General features: G+C 36.9%; 1 protein-coding gene across 4 annotated transcripts in view; it reads left to right on the top strand.

Annotated features, from left to right (window-relative positions):
• The window catches only part of LRBA (LPS responsive beige-like anchor protein), a 375,341-nt gene that overhangs the window by 35,090 nt on the left and 321,455 nt on the right, over positions 1 to 18,796 (top strand). For all 4 annotated transcript variants that reach the window (XM_042049819.1, XM_042049817.1, XM_042049818.1 and 1 more), the window contains exons 3-15: positions 5,598 to 5,829; positions 5,968 to 6,068; positions 8,230 to 8,325; positions 10,290 to 10,411; positions 10,517 to 10,643; positions 11,788 to 11,907; positions 12,222 to 12,368; positions 13,224 to 13,421; positions 13,999 to 14,132; positions 15,405 to 15,513; positions 15,623 to 15,775; positions 16,378 to 16,546; positions 18,012 to 18,091. In XM_042049819.1, coding sequence (XP_041905753.1) covers positions 5,598 to 5,829; positions 5,968 to 6,068; positions 8,230 to 8,325; positions 10,290 to 10,411; positions 10,517 to 10,643; positions 11,788 to 11,907; positions 12,222 to 12,368; positions 13,224 to 13,421; positions 13,999 to 14,132; positions 15,405 to 15,513; positions 15,623 to 15,775; positions 16,378 to 16,546; positions 18,012 to 18,091 — 1,788 coding nt within the window. The remainder of the gene's footprint in view (positions 1 to 5,597; positions 5,830 to 5,967; positions 6,069 to 8,229; positions 8,326 to 10,289; positions 10,412 to 10,516; positions 10,644 to 11,787; positions 11,908 to 12,221; positions 12,369 to 13,223; positions 13,422 to 13,998; positions 14,133 to 15,404; positions 15,514 to 15,622; positions 15,776 to 16,377; positions 16,547 to 18,011; positions 18,092 to 18,796) is intronic.

Genomic DNA, 18,796 nt, shown 5'->3' with positions numbered 1-18,796 from the left:
ATGAACTGATGTATGTCTCAGATGAACTGGGTAGGAGATATTTGCCAGTAATTTCCTGGTTAAGTTGGGTAACTTCTTCTTTTGTGAAGTTGATGAAACTGGTTTTATAGAAGCCAGTGCTTAAATGTCAACTCTTCTGCTGATTTTTTATCCTGTCTTATTTCCTCAAGACACAGCTTTTTGTTCTTCATGGTGACGAAGCACGCTGATATGAGCTGTTGATAGAGGTGTGTGGAGGAGGAAGGGAATGATACAGTGCTGAGACACTGTATTAAAAATATGTAATTCTGGGCTAATGGTTTCAAACACAACATTAGGTGGCAGCAGTAGACTCTTAACACCTTGTTGGGTGCGTGTTGAATTTACATTTAGGCAGTTTTCCAAATGAGAGACAGACTTGAAGAAATTTTATTTTAATGCAAAACATTCATATTACATCCCTTTGAAGGGAAGCAATGAGAGTGGTTTTTCCCTGAGTGATCCAGCTTTGATCATAGTTAATAGCAGTGTTGAACAGAACCCCACAGAAGCATCAAGGTGAAAGTGGGTGCAGTGCTGCTGTGCAATGCCACTTTTGATATGCCTGGTTTAAAATGGACTTCTCATTTGCCAGGTAGATGAAGTTGTAGGCTTTGTTATGAACTTGGCAATAGGAGAGAAAGCAGCTAATTAAGGAGAATTTTTTTTTACTTCCTTTCTTACCATCCTTTTTCCTTTAGAGGGTAGATTAGTACTATTAGTATTCTTTCTTTGTAGTGCAGCTGTAGGGTAATGCTGCATGGGGGAGATTGGCAACTTCAGCCTGAGGTATCAGCAGGAAAAGTTTGTAATTTTATGCAAAAATTACCTGTTTTCTCTTTGATGTTGTTTTTTGGTTTTTTGGTTTGTTTGGGGTTTTTTTGGGTTGTTTCTGGTTTTGTTTGAAAATGGGAGAAACCAAGTCCAAAATTAGAGCAAGATTCAAGGGGAATCTTCTGCTTACAGAAGAGGTTGGAGCAGAATCTTTCCTTCTCTGAAAGAGTCACTGGTCACTTGCATGTTCATGGTCTCACTTACTTTAAACTTTGAGCCAAGGTACCAAAAGACCTTAAATCATCTGTGTCTTGCTGGAAGGTATCACCTCACCTTTCTTGAGTGGGTCTTCCCACAGTTCTTTGTATTTTCTCTAGTTTTTCTAGAGCATTATGTAGCATTGATATAGCAGCAATAAAATGAAGAAAAAAGTTGACATCCAGGCTTTTTCTGCCCCTTTCTTGCCCTCCCTGTTAACCTCTCTGGGCCTGAGCTGTTTCACTGACTTGACGTTCATGGTAATGTCACTATTTGATGTACTTATCCAAACTATTAACAGGCTTTCCTGACAAATCTTCTTAGGACTCAGATTTTAATGTTCTCACCTCCAGGTGTTGCGTTAGTGATGGAAAAGACTTCATGGAAAAGTGGGGGTCGAGGGGCAGAGAATGCACTACTGCAAATTAATATGTCTGAGTTACTCTTTCCCAATGTTTTTCCTCTTCTGTTCTGTAGAAGCCTTTCCAAATCACAACCATCTTTTTATCATATCTGGATTTGTATCATGGTGCTGACCGTTCCTGTTTATTGTGTGCCTTCAGGGAATTTGACCAAATTGGTATCACCCATGACCCTATGAGACACTTACCCTAAAGAGATTTTAATTCTTATACTTCCTGTATCTTTGGCATTTGTTTATGATGATTAATAAATTTCAATCAGTTAAATTCAAAGAGTTTCTGAATATGTGAGATGTATTTCTGAGTATGTGAAAGGGGATGGAGTCAGGGAGGTGGTTTATTTCGTTGGTGGAAGGTAAGAACAAATGTAGGCAAAGAATATTACAAACAGCCAGCTTTGTGGGTTCTTATTAAGCATAAACGTAAAAAATTTTCACTGAGAATCAACCAGCTTATTTGGTTGCATTTTTTTTTCTTCATGGAATAGATGTCTATACTCCTTGTTTTGGACACGCTAAAGAAACAATTCTGATATTGCAAAATCATCATCTTGAGGGAAAGGGAGGTCACAGTTTGGCTAATAGTCCTTCCTCCTGGCTTTGGGGAACAAAGCAAGTACTTGATGTGTGGTTTATCTAACAACCAGAAGGATGATGAAGCTCTTTAGAAGTGAAGACTTTTTTTGGAGATTTGAGATAAAAATATGAAGATCCAGCCCTGTAGTTCTCCCAAGTAGAGCCAATTTAGCTTTTCCAGGAGAAATGCTGATTGTGGACTTGGTTTCTTCTTTTTGTGTTACAGGTAATTGAAAAATTTTTTCTTGGGTTGTCTTGTAAGCTTTCTAAATATTTATCTGTTAGTGGGATAAATAATTTAAGTTAGATTAATAATCTAGATCATGTTCTTTCAGGAAGGTGGAGCTTGACTGTTTATTCTGAGGTATTTTCTGCGTGCAGTAGTTTGGTAGTTGCTTACCCAAACAGTGAACCATCCCTTTCATATCTCACATCACTTCATTGCAAAGAAAGGTTAGGTGTGTTTAAATTGTCCTTCTTGGTTTTATTTAGAAGTGTTGTAGTGCTATTTTATACTAAAAATTAGTGCTATTATGTTGGCTTCTCATTAGTTTAATTTTCTAAGGGGGGGGAAATACGCTCTCTGCATGTGTATTTAAAAATTGCTGTATTCTCTGGGTTCTCAATCAGCTAAATGTAGAACCATTTTACTGAGAAGCTTGAGCTATTGGTTTAGTTTATATATTTTTTTTGAAGGTGGATATAACTGGCAAAATCTAAAATTTGTGAAGATGTATTTGAATGCTGCCCTTTAAAACCGTTCCTGTAAGCTTGTACTTAATTCTACATGCTGAAGAAAGAAAACGTTATGCCACCCTGTAGGTTGCTATAAAGATTGTTTATGCAGCTCAGCATAGGACTTAAAACACATTGAATTGGAGAATTTTGAAAAATGTACTGTGTGACACAGGAGACCAAATCATGCTAAAGTGCAAGGAAAGACTATACATCAGTTCAAAGGCTACATTATTCAAAAAAATACAACCATAAAAAAGGTAATAAGATTACATTCTCACACTTCATGGCTAGTAAGGTGCATTAAGCTGCTCAGATATTCATAACTTACTGTGACATTTGGGAAGATTACATTTTGCTGTGCACAGCCATTACTGCAGCTCAGATAATAACTAGCCAATGCATGGACCTGGATTATGATCCCTGTCATTGGAAACAAATTTGTGTTTTGAAGGTTGATCAGTTTCAAATCACCATTAGAAAGGGTTAATGTGAAATAGTGTGGGGTGTGTGTGCCTGTGTGTCTCTAAAGGGTGTGCATACATATTGTACATCAGCTGCACCCTGCCTTGGGTATTCTGCTTTCCCTGGCAATTTTTTTTGTCCTCACTTCCCTCACAGGAAGTGTTAAAATGGTAATTTTTTTTTTACCATAGCATATTATTCCTAGAACGTGCTTGCTGAAATGCTTGTGTTTGCAGATTAGATTGGAAACCTAATTTGACAGCTTCCTGGATGGGTGGGTTCTGATAATAGTGTGTGTAGCCAAAAATGAAAGATTGGTGGTGTAGACTATAGGGTGAAGGTAAGGTCACCTCCAGTAGCTGTATATGGTTTTGGTGTGATAATTGATGGCTGGCTGATAGTTAAAACCAAATGCATAAGGAGATGAATTTCTTTTTAAGAATTAGCAGGTGGTTTGTGGCTAGAATTTAACCTTCAGCTGTTCTTTCTCTACACAGAATACAGTATTTTCTTTGTTTCTTACTTTGATTTTAAGAAGAGCAGCTTCTTGAGGAATACCTCAGTTTTGTAGAGGATAAATTCAGTGTGAAATGAGGTTATTTATTTTACATTTTCAAATGTTCTGTTGGAGTTTGTTTTTTTTTTTTTTTGGGGGGGGGGTGTATTTTTCTCTTTGCATTTGTTTTGAGGTAATTCTATGTTAATTTGTTCTGCCTAGCATACCCTACAGAGCTTTCTTGAGGTAGGCCTCTGCTCCACCTTTTTTTGGAAGGGGAAAACTAAAGCTTGGAGAGTGGTAATGATTTGATAGATTTGTTTGAGTTGACAGTGTGAGTTGATATAGAGAAGCTGGGAATATAACTCAAGCCACCCCATTCAGTTCTTGCTGTTTCCCGAGATATTATGGAAGCATCTGATAGTAAATTGCATAATTATTTTTCATGACCCAGAGGGGAGAAAATGGAAAAGTGTAAATTAGTGTTTAGAAATTGTTGCCATGAGACGTTGTCTATTCTGTCATAAAAGCAGTAACTTTCTCTGCTTCCTGTGGTGTTTGGCATTAGTGATTTATGCCCAGAAGTCCAAAGATTGCTTCTTCAAAGTGACAAGGTTTAGACACTTGAGGAAAATGTATGGTAATTTCAGTGGTTAATGAAGAGTGTATATTCTGTTGATCTTTGGATCCTGACTACCTGAGAGAAGCTGTTGGAGCTAATATGGAAGCAAGTTAGTATATGGGTTTTGGGGCAGTTTTGACATGGTGTGATTTTAGCAGGTGACAGTATTGAAGCTGTTAATGGTCAAAGCCTGTGAAAGGAACACCACGTAGGACAGAAATAATGACACAAACTTGTAGAAGTGAGAACGAGCTGAAATATTTCTGGTCGTGAGTCCATTTTGATAATTTGAGTCAATGTTATCTGAATTCCTGTTTGCATGCTGGTATATAATGGGTATTTTGGTAAGCACGTTTTTAAGGTTTATACAACTCCAAAGTCCAAGAGAAGTTTAAAAAGTGGATGGAGGGAGTTCTTATAAAGGAGTTAACTTAGTATAACGCATTTTGCCTTCAGCTGGAATTTTTATCTTATTAAGTACACAAGTGAGAGTGGAGCAGGTTATTTCCTTCCCCCCTCCACCTCTTCTACACAGGCATATGTGGTTACTCAGTGTATGTTCAAACAAAACTTGCCTCTAGGAGACCTGAAATATTACAGGATCTAAGTGTTGTAGCCAAATCACAGTCAAAGGCTTGGAACAGTGCTGCTGTTCCACATTCCTTCAAATACAGTAAGCCTTTGCTTCCTTTGAATACCTGGGACTGCTAATGAACCTGGCAGTTAATTCTTAACCGGCTTTAGTCAGTGTCTTAGGAATGTCTCTTAAGTGTTCATAAGTGGCAATATTTCTGATGTGCATCAGCTCCTTTTGGCTAGAATTTCCCTCTTAATGGAGATTTGTTAAGCACGTGTGAAGGAAAGCTTTTGGGGTCAGTCCAGGCCATTTAAGATATTTTGACTGCTTTGTTGTGCTCACCTGTTTTAGAACACTCACTTGGTGTCTTCACTTTTCAGCTCTGTAAACTTGGGACATCTGTATCCTAAACTACCCAAATGTTTTTCTGCAGCAGCTGTCTGATAGTAGGTGACACCTTAAGAGCACTTTTGTTACTCAACAGAACTTGAAACAGAAGAAAAATAAGAGGATACATTGATATTGGCCTCATTATTTTTTTTGCCTTGTATCTTTGATAGTTTTCTTCTCACAGAATTAATGGCTTTAGGCATGGAATAGTACTTTGATACAGTTGCCTTAAGCTTTTCTTCTTTTAAATACTTTTCTCTGAAAGCTCGTCGGGGGCCAGTTTGACTTGGAAATGAACTTTATCATCCAAGAAGGAGAGGGCATCACCTGCATGGTGGACTTACTGGATAAGTGTGACATCACCTGCCAGGCCGAGGTTTGGAGCATGTTTACAGCAATCCTGAAGAAAAGTATACGGAATCTCCAGGCCTGCACAGAAGTGGGGCTCGTGGAACAAGTGCTCAAGAGGATTGATAGAGCTGACAACATGATTGCAGGTACAGCTTCTCCCAGTGTGGGACCCAAACTGTGCTGCTTCTATGCAAAATCTCATGGACACAGTTATTAATTAGATGATAAAAATTTGACACTGCATTTTATTAAGCATTTACATTGCTGTTCTTTTTCCTTTTTAGATCTCTTAGTGGACATGCTGGGTGTGTTGGCTAGCTATAACCTGACAGTTCGAGAGCTGAAGTTATTCTTCAGCAAGCTGCAAGGAGAAAAAGGGAGATGGGTAAAAGAAAACACAAAACTGAAACAATTTTTGTTGTGTTGCTTATATTTTTCCTAATTTTCGCAAGCTAAGACTGTTCCATAAACTTCATGATAAACAAGTTTTGAATGTACCAAAAAATACAGGAAGCTTTCTTGTATTATATAAATAATCTTTTTACCCGCAAGCAATTAAAATACAGAGAGATGAATAGTGAAGTTACATTACTGCATTGGTCTTTTTGAACACCTGGGAATAATAAGGTGACTCTTAAGTGTTTTTATACACATGATTTTATTTTTTTGATTCCAGCTATGTGAAATTGAAGGAAAAAGGCTTAAATTTCTTTTAAGTCACAAGAGAGAAATAAATAAAAAATGCCTACATAGGCAGTTCTGCCTGCTCCCATTTTCACATTGCTGTACCTTACCTGAAGATTAAAAGAATTTATCCAGTTAGGGAAGTAAGAATTCTGGCAGAAATTGAACTGAAGGAATTAAGTCCAAATGAAAAGTCTCGTTTCTGTGTGGAATAGAAAAGGACCCTTTTACAGCTGAGAAACCACCTTCCCTAAAGTGAAAACGTGTATGTTGTAGAGACCACCTGATAAAGTTTTCTTCAACACACAGTTGTTGTTTCACTGGACTTGGGAGCTGTTTTAACAATCATTTGACCTGCATTGAATTTTAATTCAGCTACTGTTATTTCTAAATACTCTGCCTAGTGTAGAGGAAAGGTAGCAGTGTCTCTGTTGACTTCAAATAATTTTTAAAGAGAGTATACCATATAAAAGCAAGTATGCACACATAATACAGCAAATTTTAAAAGGCCCTTTGAAATAAATAACTTTGGAGATCTTAACCTGCTTAAATAACAATATTCTAAACTTCATAATGGTTTAAACTTAGTAATTGAATATAGAGAATATATTTAACTGTAGGTGAATTAAAGTTGTCTCTGTAACATTAACTTTTTCATTTCCTGTCTCCCTGCTATTTGCATTTAATTTCCTTTCCTTATTAAAGACCAAATACAGGGGAAAGCAAGAGAAAAATCCCACAGTTGGATTGCCAAGGAGTTGTACAACTCCATAAATCTTAAACTCAGCAGAACTGTAAAGATACCAAGTATTTTGCTACAACACAAATTACCTGGTCAAATTCTATAGCCCTACAGACATCTAAGGAGTTCTCAGCATTTCCTCCTCATTTTAAACTCAGGTTCTTGAAGCACTCCTTCACTGACTGCACTTTTGGTACATTTGAAATACTTGTAATGGATCATGCAGTGCTTAGTTTTCAGAGGGTAACTGTTTACAACAGGGGGACAAAGGGCACTTTCAGGAAAATGTCAGGATTATAAAATTGTAGTTTAAAAATAGATCTGCCAGAGAGATATTGTGTGGTGAAAGACAACACACAAAATTATCTTGTCACTAGGATGAGTATTTTCTGTTGTTCTGTTGTTGTGAGCTCATATACTTGATTTGGAATTTATAGTTGCAGAGTATTACAATAAAATCAGCAGGATATGGGTCGTGGAGAAGTGTTAAGTATTCACACTGAGCACTCAGTTTAGGTGCTCCAAACTGCGCTTGGGACTTGAATCTCTCTCCATGGACTTCTGTGAAAGTATAAACCAGATCAGTTTAATCTAATATATGATTGTAGTCCTGATGAAAATAATCCTTCTGCTGATCTTCCCTCTCTTTTTGCTGGGTATTCCCCATCTCCCTTGTGCTGGGACAGGTTTCACCCAGCCGCAATCCAGAACAGTTGTAAATAAAAATTGGTTTCATTTGTTTTCCCTAAATTAGTTTTCATCTGGATCAGTTTGCTTTCTTTAGCTTACTGCAAAATCATGCAGAGAGCTGATGGGAATGACAGAGGCAGGAATCAATGATCAGAGTCAGTTTAGCTTATGCTGTGTGAGAGTGGCTCTGGCCTTCAAATCCTTACTGAAGTTACCAAATTAATTGTATTTCAGGGCACCTACTTTATATTTTGTGAAGGTATTCATGACTGTTAATGTTTTATTAGAAGTCCTCAGTGTCTTAGCAGGGTGTTATTTACCCATGTGCAATGTTTTAAAATGTGTTAGAATTTGCTTTTTGTGTGTATAGTCTTTTCTTTCTTACAGGTTTGTTTTATTTATTTACAAATGTAGTAATTCTCTTTGTCAGCCACCACATGCTGGAAAGTTATTGTCTGTGTTAAAACACATGCCTCAGAAGTATGGACCTGATGCCTTCTTCAACTTTCCAGGAAAAAGTGCTGCAGTATGTAGATATTTTAAGTTTCTTGTTTGTTTATTCATTGTTCTATTAAGGCCCTTGGTTATTTTCATTTGTGGTGTTCTTTGTCTCATCTGTCATTGTCATAGAGTTTTAACCAAATTTTGTTTTCTGCCTGACACCTACACTAGTGCCTGAATAATCATGTTTATAATAGATGTGCAATATCACTACAGAAGGACAAATACTATTTCATAAAGAATGGATACAAATGAGGCTGCTTTTTTATATTTTGTAATTTTTTTTCAGACTGGTTCAGTTAAATCTTGTTGCAAGGAGAATATACCTGCTTTTCACTCTAGATGCTTATGAGAAATCTTTTAGAAAGTGTTGTTCCTACACGTTTATAGGCTGAATAATACTGAAAAGGATTAAATTTAGCAATGATTAGTCTTTTTGTAATTGTTCATGTGATTAAGTTTTGTGGTGTTCACTTGAAAAAGAACTTGAAACTAAATAGGCATTTGGAAAACCCTGTGCAGAATCTTCTGTTGGAATTCAAGTATGTCAACACTTTTGCTTCTACAATTGAAGAATGAAAAATTATGTTCAAAATTTCATGCTTAATTCAGAATAAGATTTGAATAAGATTTATCAGATGACTCTTGGCAGTTTTCTTCACATAAACCCATTAGCTTTCTGCCTTGGTGGCTTGAGATTGAATTTCACCAACTTGATGACATAATGAATTATTTTTTTGAATGGAAACTTTGGAGACTGAAAAATGCAGACTATTAGAAAAGTGCTCCTGCAGTTTTATCACATGCAGCAGAACTTGGCAATAGAGAGACATATTTTTGTTCATTTTGGTTATTCATGGTTTTGTATTTAACTTCTGGTTTGTATTTAACTTCTGTTAATTATGTTGAATGCTTGAACCATATGTTATGATATTGGGGTGCCTCAGTAACCTTTATGTGCATATTTTTATATATATTTAAATTAAGAAGTCTAAGAAATTATTTACTATAATTACTCTGTGATCCATTGTGAGTAAAGTCAAGTGATAGTGCTACCGGTTCCCAAGAGTTGGGTGCAAAGACAGGGCGACTGGTTAGTTGGCTGGTATAGAGAAGGATGTATAGCATTTTGTTTGGACAGGAGTAGCTGAATGGAGCATGGGAACATAATAGCATGTCTGGAGACACTTTGGTCCTTTGATGTTTTTTTATTCATTGGCATTGATCACCTGGACGGCATTGTTGATCAGAGGTTATGGCAATCTTAATTGAAGTGTGTATTGCAAACCTGTGCAGCAAACCAGTAGAAAGTTAATAGTAATGTTAAAAAAACTCAACCAAACAAAAAACGAAAAAAACTAAAACCCCAGCTGTTTGAAACAAAACAACTGTTTTGTTTGTGTTGCCACACTGTAACTCAAGGGCTTTTGCACTAACAAACACAATGCTTGATATGAAGATTTTGCCTGGTGGGGATTGTATTGTGTTTCTTTTGAGGAAGTTTATAATTCTGTCTTATTCTCACTGGAAGCCTACACAGATATGGATTTCAGGAGAGAAAATAATTTTTTAAGTGAAATGTGGCCAGCTTTGCCTTTATGATCAGTTATTTTCCTGACTACCAGCACTATGTGAGAATGGATCTAATTATTCTGTCGGGTTACCATAAAACCAAACCAACCTGAATTTGCATTTCGAGAAGTCGTTATTCCATAAGGCTTTCACTAAAGGATTTAAGTTTTGAAGCATAGGTTACTATTAATAATCTTTTTTGAGATATAAAGGTCAGTTTTAAAATATTTAGGTTAATTAAATATTATATCAAGTACAAAGTGAACAGAAGTTAGGCCAGATTTTTTTCTTTAGTATAGAGAAACTGTACACATTTGCAGTGTATCTCTGTTTATCAGCATATATTTGTAGAGTGTATCTTAAGCTGCACACTTTTGTGTTGATCTTTCTCCATGAATTACTTTTTGCTTTCTTCAGGCTATTGCCTTACCTCCTATAGCCAAGTGGCCATACCAGAATGGATTTACTTTCCACACTTGGCTAAGAATGGATCCTGTAAATAATATTAATGTGGATAAGGATAAGCCTTATTTATATTGGTGAGTATTATGTAAAACTGATATTGCTGATGTTCAGTTTCTATTAATTGTTCAATGATTTCTGCATCCATTTGTGTCTGTGCTGATTTTGTTCTGATTTGTCAGTTTTCGAACAAACAAAGGACTTGGTTATTCTGCTCACTTTGTTGGAGGCTGCTTGATTGTAACGTCCATAAAATCAAAGGGAAAAGGTTTCCAGCACTGTGTGAAATTTGATTTCAAGCCACAAAAGGTGAGTAAAAATAATAAAATCTTTCAAATAGGTTTCATGAATCTAAAATTGTAGCGTGGTGGTGTGTGGATGCTCAAAGGCAGGAGCAGAGGAATTTTCCAGCTGCTGAAGCATTTTGTTAAGATTTTCTTTCTCATGCTTTAGCTGAAAAACAGTGAAAGATGGTTTTGTAAACTAATTCTCTATCTCTGCACCTGGGTTTTTTTTCCAGCTTTGTTTTGGTACTCTGGAAAAAATATTTTGAATGGGTGTTAGAGAACCTCAGCCAATCCATCTAGGGGGTGGCTGGTCAAGTGACCAATCATATAATGCTCTCTCACGTGCAAAGATACACAACCTAGCGTGTAAATAATAAAATAATTCCTTTTCTGCTTGGATTTGGAGTGCATCGTTTCTCACTGGTTCTTGGTAGAACAGCATTAGGTGTGTGTGTTGTAGCTGTTGATAAATCTGGTCTTTCTGTAGAAAAACAGTTACAGTGGAATAAGCAAAACAAGCTTGTGTTCTGAATCCTTACTTCTTTTTAATTTTACAACTAAAATATGAGCTGATTTTATTACTGGTGTTCAAGGCTGGCTTGTCTGTTAGGTAGCGTTATGTGGTGTTGAACATTCCCTTTTTCACTTAGATATCCTGCTGATGTTTCTGGAACAACTGGTGTAAACATCTTGTGGGAGGACAGGCTTCCTCAGGAATTCTTATCAGTAATCCCTTGCTGTAAATATGGCTTCTGTTTGTGATAATTTGACATGCACAGCCTTTGAGAGGCTTTAGTCTGGAGCCATCCTTGCTCTTTGGAATGGCATTTGTAGTAGTTCATCATGCTAAGAGTAACCCAGTTTGGAACTTATTTACAGAGTGGTTTCAGTGTAGATTTGGTTCAGCATTGTCATAAAGATTTTTTGAGTTATATACCATAAATACCTTTTAAGCTTCTGTATGGAAAAAAAGGCATATTATCCTTTGACAAAGCAATGTGAGAAAACTCACCAGTGACTTACTAATCTTTTCTACTTAAAATACATCTTTCAGTTGTAATTTAATTCATACAAAGAGTTGAATTTGTTCTCCCATGCCCCACTTGAATGCTTAAGCTACTCCTAAGTGTCTATAGAATTACAGAAACTGTTTTTTTATTGTTTAGTGGTACATGGTGACTATAGTGCACATCTATAACCGCTGGAAGAACAGCGAACTCCGGTGTTACGTGAACGGGGAACTGGCATCTTATGGGGAAATAACGTGGTTTGTCAACACCAGTGATGTGAGTAATCCCTGCACACTAATGTCTGTAGCTGATCATTTTGATGGATTACATAGACATTCTTTGCCATTTTGTCCATAAACCTCCCCCATTTTATACATTTTTACAAAATTTTGAAATAAAAATAGTAACTTTCTGATAGAGGAGTAAGTTGTGCTTTTATACATGTGAAACTTGTTAAAATTTGTCTCTGCTGCGACAATCAAATACTTGTTAATGTAAAAATATTCCCTGATAAAATGCAGATTTTTTGCGTGATTTGCTTGTGTAGCATGGACTGAACCCTGATACTGGATTCTCTTTTCTGTTTTCAGACATTTGACAAATGTTTCCTGGGTTCTTCAGAAACAGCAGATGCCAATCGAGTGTTTTGTGGGCAGATGACATCTGTTTACCTTTTTAGTGAGGCTCTCAATGCTGCTCAGATCTTTGCCATTTATCAGCTTGGCCTGGGATATAAGGTACCTTAGAATTGACTTCTAAGTTTAATTCTGCTATGACTCCTTATGGTAGGTGGTAAGAATGTTGTGATACCTCTGTGTCCCAAAAAAAAAATTTTATGGTGTAAGCTTTTTTATTAAACTCTTCCATGTTTCTTCAGTAAGCTTATGTACGGCCTTACAAGCTACAACTAAGCATTAATTCAGTTTCTTGATATCTTATTAAACAAAAAGAATGGTGCTCCTGTTTGCCTCTCAAAATTTCTGTGTTGGTGGTTGGCAGAGGGAGAACACAACTGTTATCTCTGGTTCACATTTTTGTTGAGGCTGAAAACTTTAGATCAAGTATGATGTATTTGTTTTAGAAATGTGGCTTTATAGTTGCTTGTTCTAGTGGGGTTTTGTTAATGTATGAAGTTAGTGCTGAGGATTAGTTTTGTTGCAGTGATTTATTGTTTGTTTTGCCATAGCCTGAGGGGCACTAATTGAAGGCTGTTATTCCCCAGCAGCTGTACAAATATACGCTAAAAAAAGATGGTTCCTTTTCTATCTGCTCCTCAGTTATTAGTTCCTTCTGAGTGAACATTGCTGGCAGTCCTGCTGTTTCTGAGCTGATGTGGTTCTTTTACATTACCCACCGTCTTGGCAATGACACTCTTCAGGGGCCAAAAAAATTCTGCCATTTTAATTGTGTAAAATTTACTTTGGGTCTTATGAGTCTTTGGTTTTTATGAGAACCTTTCTTTATGAAATGCTACTTGATTAAAGAAACAATGTTTTAATAATTTTTTTCAATAGTTGTTCTGGACTGTATCTTCAGTGTGCTTAATGTAATTTTTTTCTTCTTGCCTTCCTCAACCCTGCTTCCCAATCCAGGGAACGTTCAAGTTCAAGGCAGAAAGTGATCTCTTCCTCGATGAACATCACAAATTGTTGCTATATGATGGCAAACTCTCCAGTGCTATTGCTTTTATGTACAATCCAAGGGCTACAGATGCACAGCTGTGTCTAGAGTCATCCCCTAAGGATAACCCTTCTATTTTTGTTCATTCACCACATGCCCTCATGCTGCAGGTAAATCAGCATTGTCATAGATTTGGAGGATACAAATGATTTCTGTCTGAAAACCTAAAATCCAGTTTTATAGGGATTTGGATAAGAGATAGAATTGCTTGTAGGTTGGGGTTTTTTGGGCTGGCCCTGCCCTTGTTTCTTGAACTAAAGAGGATGCCCAAAAATCCTAAGAAAAAGGCTTATTCTGTGAATAAATACAAATGCTGTATTCGCATTGAAAAAAAATCCTTCTTCCTCACTTCTCACATGTTCACTCCCCTACAGATGTTCCCTGTCTCCCATCCTTTGCCCTGTTGATGTGAAATCCTTTTCTTCCCTGTGCTTTGAGTGCTACCTCCTGTAGATTCACATGAGGATCTACACTGTAGATCTGTACCTAAAGGTACCTGTATCTAAAGCAGTAGGTCAGGCATACTGGACATTTAGTGTGACTGTGGCAGTCAGTTCGTTCTTCTTGCTGTTTCTTTTTATTTGGTAATAGTACAGTTTTTATATTGAAGAAATAAAAGCTGTTTTTAATGTACTTTTTATTGGTTTTTGAAGCAGGTTTCAATATTTCTCGTTTCTTCTTTGTCAGGATGTGAAAGCGGTCTTAACGCACTCAATCCAAAGTGCCCTGCACTCCATTGGAGGAGTGCAGGTGCTTTTCCCTCTCTTTGCACAGTTGGATTATAGGCAATATTCCTCAGACCACATTGACACAACTGTTTGGTGAGTGCATGAACTTACTGTGTCCTGGGCTTTGTTCCTTTGAAGTAAAGGAAATTGCTTTATCAAATGGCAGAGTAGTTTGCATTGTCTTGTGCAACAATGAATTCTATCTTACAACAGAAAGGTTACAGGCAGGACCTCAAAGTGATGTACTTGTTTGCATGAAATGTTCTGTGAAAGCTCACAGAGAATCAAAATGTACACAGATTTTATACTTGACAACGTGTGGTTGTTTGTGGTTTCTTTTTTGTTTGTTTGTTTTTGGTTTTTTTGGTTTTTTTGTGTAGCAGAATTATGGATAATTCTCTTGAGCTTATTCCTGTCATGAAGAGAATTCTGTCAGGAAGGCTTCAAGAGAAACTCCGGAAAGGATGAATTTTTCAGCTACGTGAAGTCATTCCTTGGAATTTTTCTTCTTTTTTTTTTTAACCTTCAGATTTTTGGAAGATACTGTTACTTAGTGTTGCTGCTAGACTTTTCCTCTGGTTTGAGCTCTGTTTCAACTCCATCCAACTTCTGATCATCCAGGCACAGAAGCTGGCGGAGCTCCTAAGTTAGAGAGCAGCAGTAAAAGCAAAGGGATTGCTTTTTAGAATTCTGCTGTAATTTGCTCTGTTTCATTACATTTTTAGTTTCATGACTGTTTCAATATGATGTGTATCCATATTGTTGCTTAAAAGGAATGGTCACAATATTCCTTCAGCCCATTTCTTTGTGCCTGGTGTCTCCTGAGCTGGCTCAGGCTTGGGCATCTATGTGATAAGTCAGGGATTTGATTCAGTTGCAAATTGGCTCAGCAACACAGGGGTTTTCAACTGGTTAAATTCTTGATCCACAGGCACTAGTGCCTTGACAGGAATATTTCCTCTAGCAGCAGTACAACAGCAAAGCTGTGTCTAGAAAAATATCTGCTCATCTGATAGCATAAGAAACAGAATGGCAATTGTTACTGACTTTGCAGAAGTTTGTAAGTGAAATATGAAGAGAGAAGTGCAAACTTAACTGTTGCCTTTTTGCAAGAATTCAGAAGGATTTTGCTTTTGTATGGTTATCTTAGAATACAGAATTCCAAGTTAGAAAAGCCTGAATAAAATCAAGAAGTTTTCTGAAGCAAGCTTTCAAAATTTAGTCTTGCTTTTTGTTTTAAAAGTTCTGATTTGAGCATTTGTGTAACATGTATCTCTGGGTGTGTAGTGGAAGTGTTAATTTGGAAATACTTTGTCTTGTTGTAACCCTTTAAAACATTTTTGTTTACTAAACCATGTTTTCCAGTTCTACTTTACTGGCATTCATCATGGAGTTGTTGAAGAACTCTATTGCTATGCAAGAGCAGATGCTTTCCTGTAAAGGCTTCCTTGTGATAGGATACAGCCTGGAAAAGGTAAAGTAAATCTTTCTTGATGTCTTACATTAATGTTGAATTTTTTTTTGAGATAAATACTTTTCCCAGACTGTTGCAGGGCTCTCCTTAGGCTGATCTTCTTTTGCAGTCTTCCAAAGCCCACATTTCCAGAGCTGTACTAGAACTTTGCCTTGCCTTCTCGAAATACCTGAGCAACTTACACAATGGGGTGCCCTTGCTGAAGCAGCTATGTGATCATGTTCTCCTGAATCCTGCAATATGGATTCATATCCCAGCACAGGTAAAATTGCTTATTCTTATCAGTAAGGTATCTTATGGTGTATTGATTTGGGAGTGTTGAAACTAAGCCTAAGAATTATGGGTTCTGGCTATGCAACAGAAATCATCCAGGAATTGTTTCCAAGCTCTGCTTTGCTGCATATAGTTGTCAAGTTTTGCAGACTCCCAAGGTTTTCTGGGAGTTGGGAGACTTGCAGTGGTCTGCAGAACAGAGTTGTGACTTTTTGACCCAGACTGAGAAGGAAGTTTGGATGGGTTAGTTGGCAAAAACTCAGCAATTTTTGAAGAGGAAATGATCTTGGGTGTCAGATTTTAAGTCTTAATATAAATTGACAGTGAGTATTTTTGTTTTGGTGAATCTCTGTTCTCTGAGAGTGAACAATTTTGATCAAAACTTGCCAGCTGAAACCTTTTTACCAGCACTGTACAGTTTCAGAAATATAATGAAACTTTTCATCCATTTGCAGAGGTTTTAAGACTAACCTATGCAGAGAAAAATCTATTTCTTTAAGATGTTTTGATAGATGAAATTTAGGAATTTAGTTGTCTGATATGCTGCAATTCAGGTGTGATGATTTTTGTTTTCCTGACTGGGTGTTGTAGGTTCAGCTGACCCTGTACACTTACCTGTCTACGGAGTTCATTGCCACTGTTAACATATATGGAGCAATCCGGCGGGTTGGGACAGTGCTTTTGGTCATGCACACCCTCAAGTATTATTACTGGGTGGTGAACCCTCAGGATCGCAGTGGAATAACTCCCAAGGGCATAGGTATGTACATGTATCTTGATTTTTACTCTCACAATCTGATGGTTGTTGTAAAAAAGTTTTGTATACAATGTTTAGAATAGAACCATACTTCAGAAATCATTATCCTTCAGTGGGGTGGGTTCCCCATAATGGTGTGAGCAGTGGGCTTTTGTCCTTGAAAGATTTTTTTCACAACCTAACGGAAACTTTCTTTAGAAGTTATATCCTCTGTCATCAGACACCTATGTGAACTGATACTAGACAGAAATGGTAGGGTGTTGGAACTGTAGAGCTGTGCCTGGGAATATGGTCTCTCTCTTTAACGAAAGGCTCTGGAATTTCAGAGAGAGAAGTGGGTGATGGAAGAGAGCTAGGGGTACTAGGAGTGAGTGCTCCTTAGACGTGTCTGATTTCCTACCACCAACTTCTCAAAATGCTCAGCCCTTCCTCTTAGAGGCTTGTAAAGATTGTTTTGTAGTATTTCGCATCCTTTAAGAAGCAAAAGCATGTGTGTTTTCTCCTTTCTTTGTGCAGACATGGATTTTCTTAGTTTCTTAACTCATTTATTGAGCCTGAGGCAAGTGGATGAGTAGGACAGTCTTAGTAATGCAGTTTAATGGCTTGTTTTGACTAGGCTGGTTTATACTGAAAATAACTGTTCTTAAACCAAATATGCCTGTGGGCCTGTACATTATAAAACCATACTCATATGATCACTTTCATTCTCTAAATGGTTTGCTTTTCTGTGATGATTAAGATCATAAGAACAGTGACCCTACAGGCAAATGTAAAAACTATCCCCCAAAATATATTTGCAACAGTTAATTTGCTTTCTGTACCAAAGCTTTTACTTGACTTTGACACTTGGTTGCACCTGTTTTTTTAACCTTGCCTCTCCTGGGAACTACTGAGTGTTTGAGTATTTAAAATGTTTCTTTGAAAGTCTGCTTTACACAGGAATGGCAGAAGCCAGTCCTTTTGACTTTGAGTTAACAAATTAAGTCATGTCTTTCAAGGTACTCTTTATATGTAGCATTGTAAGATTGCTTTTTGTGTATTTAGCCAGTGTATAATAATGGCATGTAGCTCTTCCTTTGAGCTTTAGCAGAACTTAAAAAGAACTGTAAACTGCAAAAATTGAAAATCTGGAAATTCTGACATAAAGTTCTCATATCAGTCTTATTCCTTGCATGAAGTTGGTTCATAGCACTACAAGGCAATTTTAAAATCATCAGAATTTAGAGGGGTTTAGGAAACTATTTAATAAAAGCCTCGGTGGAACCTCACTGATCAGGCATTTTGCTAATAAAAAGTGATAAAACACAGTACTGTTTTGTGGTCTGAAATAGTGAAATAGAGGGAGGGAAGACTTAGTTTTGTGCCTTCTTCACCAGAAAATGCCTTTTATTTTTCTTTTTGTGAAAATGCAGTCTATGCTAATAACATCTGTTAACTTGTATTTTATGTGTCTACTTTTCTTTTGTAGATGGTCCACGTCCTACTCAAAAAGAGATTTTATCCCTGCGAGCATTTTTGTTGATGTTCATTAAACAGCTTGTGATGAAGGTAGGATAGCTTTAAATTATGGTAGGATATTTAAGTTTTCTTTCATGAAGAAATGCCTAATGTGCTCTAAAAGTGTTGAATTTTGTAACAGTAAATAAACAGAAAAGCCACGTAAGGTGCTTCTTTTTGTTGTGGCTCTTGTCACGGACAGCAATGCTAAAGATGCATTTTTTTCCTCTTTTGAGCTGTTTTTATAAAAAGTGGAGCTGTTACTAGCTGAGAAATGTTTACTATTGGGGAAATAAGTATTTAATTTCTTGTTTTGTTTTGTTTTTTTTAACATGAGCAGTATTACATACATCATAAGTGCTTAAAGACTAAAGGGAAACGTTCAATATTACATGCTGTAGGTCAGTGGGACAAAGGAGGATAAGAGACTATCAATAAGGTTCACAACTATTCCTTGGACATTAGAGGAATATTGGAATTCAGCACCTCTACTGCTTATAGGCTCTTCATGACCCTTTCCTATCATAAGTTTTGGTTTCTCTCTTTTCTCTCTTCTGTGGACTGACTTTTCCTATGTTTGAATCTACCTCCCTTTTCCACTCTTCCCCTGTGTTGCTGATGGACCCGTGAGCTCTGCACAGAGCAGTAACTACCAGAAAAGCTCTACTCTTGACTCTTTGACTCTTACTTTAAATTGGATATTCTGCAATTGAATTATCAGAAACGTTTTGTCTACCAAACTCTAAAAGACTTTCA

This window comes from Corvus kubaryi, unplaced genomic scaffold (assembly GCF_017639235.1).
Source record: "Corvus kubaryi isolate FWS band 111438036 unplaced genomic scaffold, C.kubaryi_AGA036_p1.0 71, whole genome shotgun sequence".
Taxonomy (NCBI): Eukaryota; Metazoa; Chordata; class Aves; order Passeriformes; family Corvidae; genus Corvus; species Corvus kubaryi.
The sequence above is the reverse complement of the archived record's forward strand: the minus strand, read 5'-3'. Positions and strand labels throughout refer to the sequence as shown.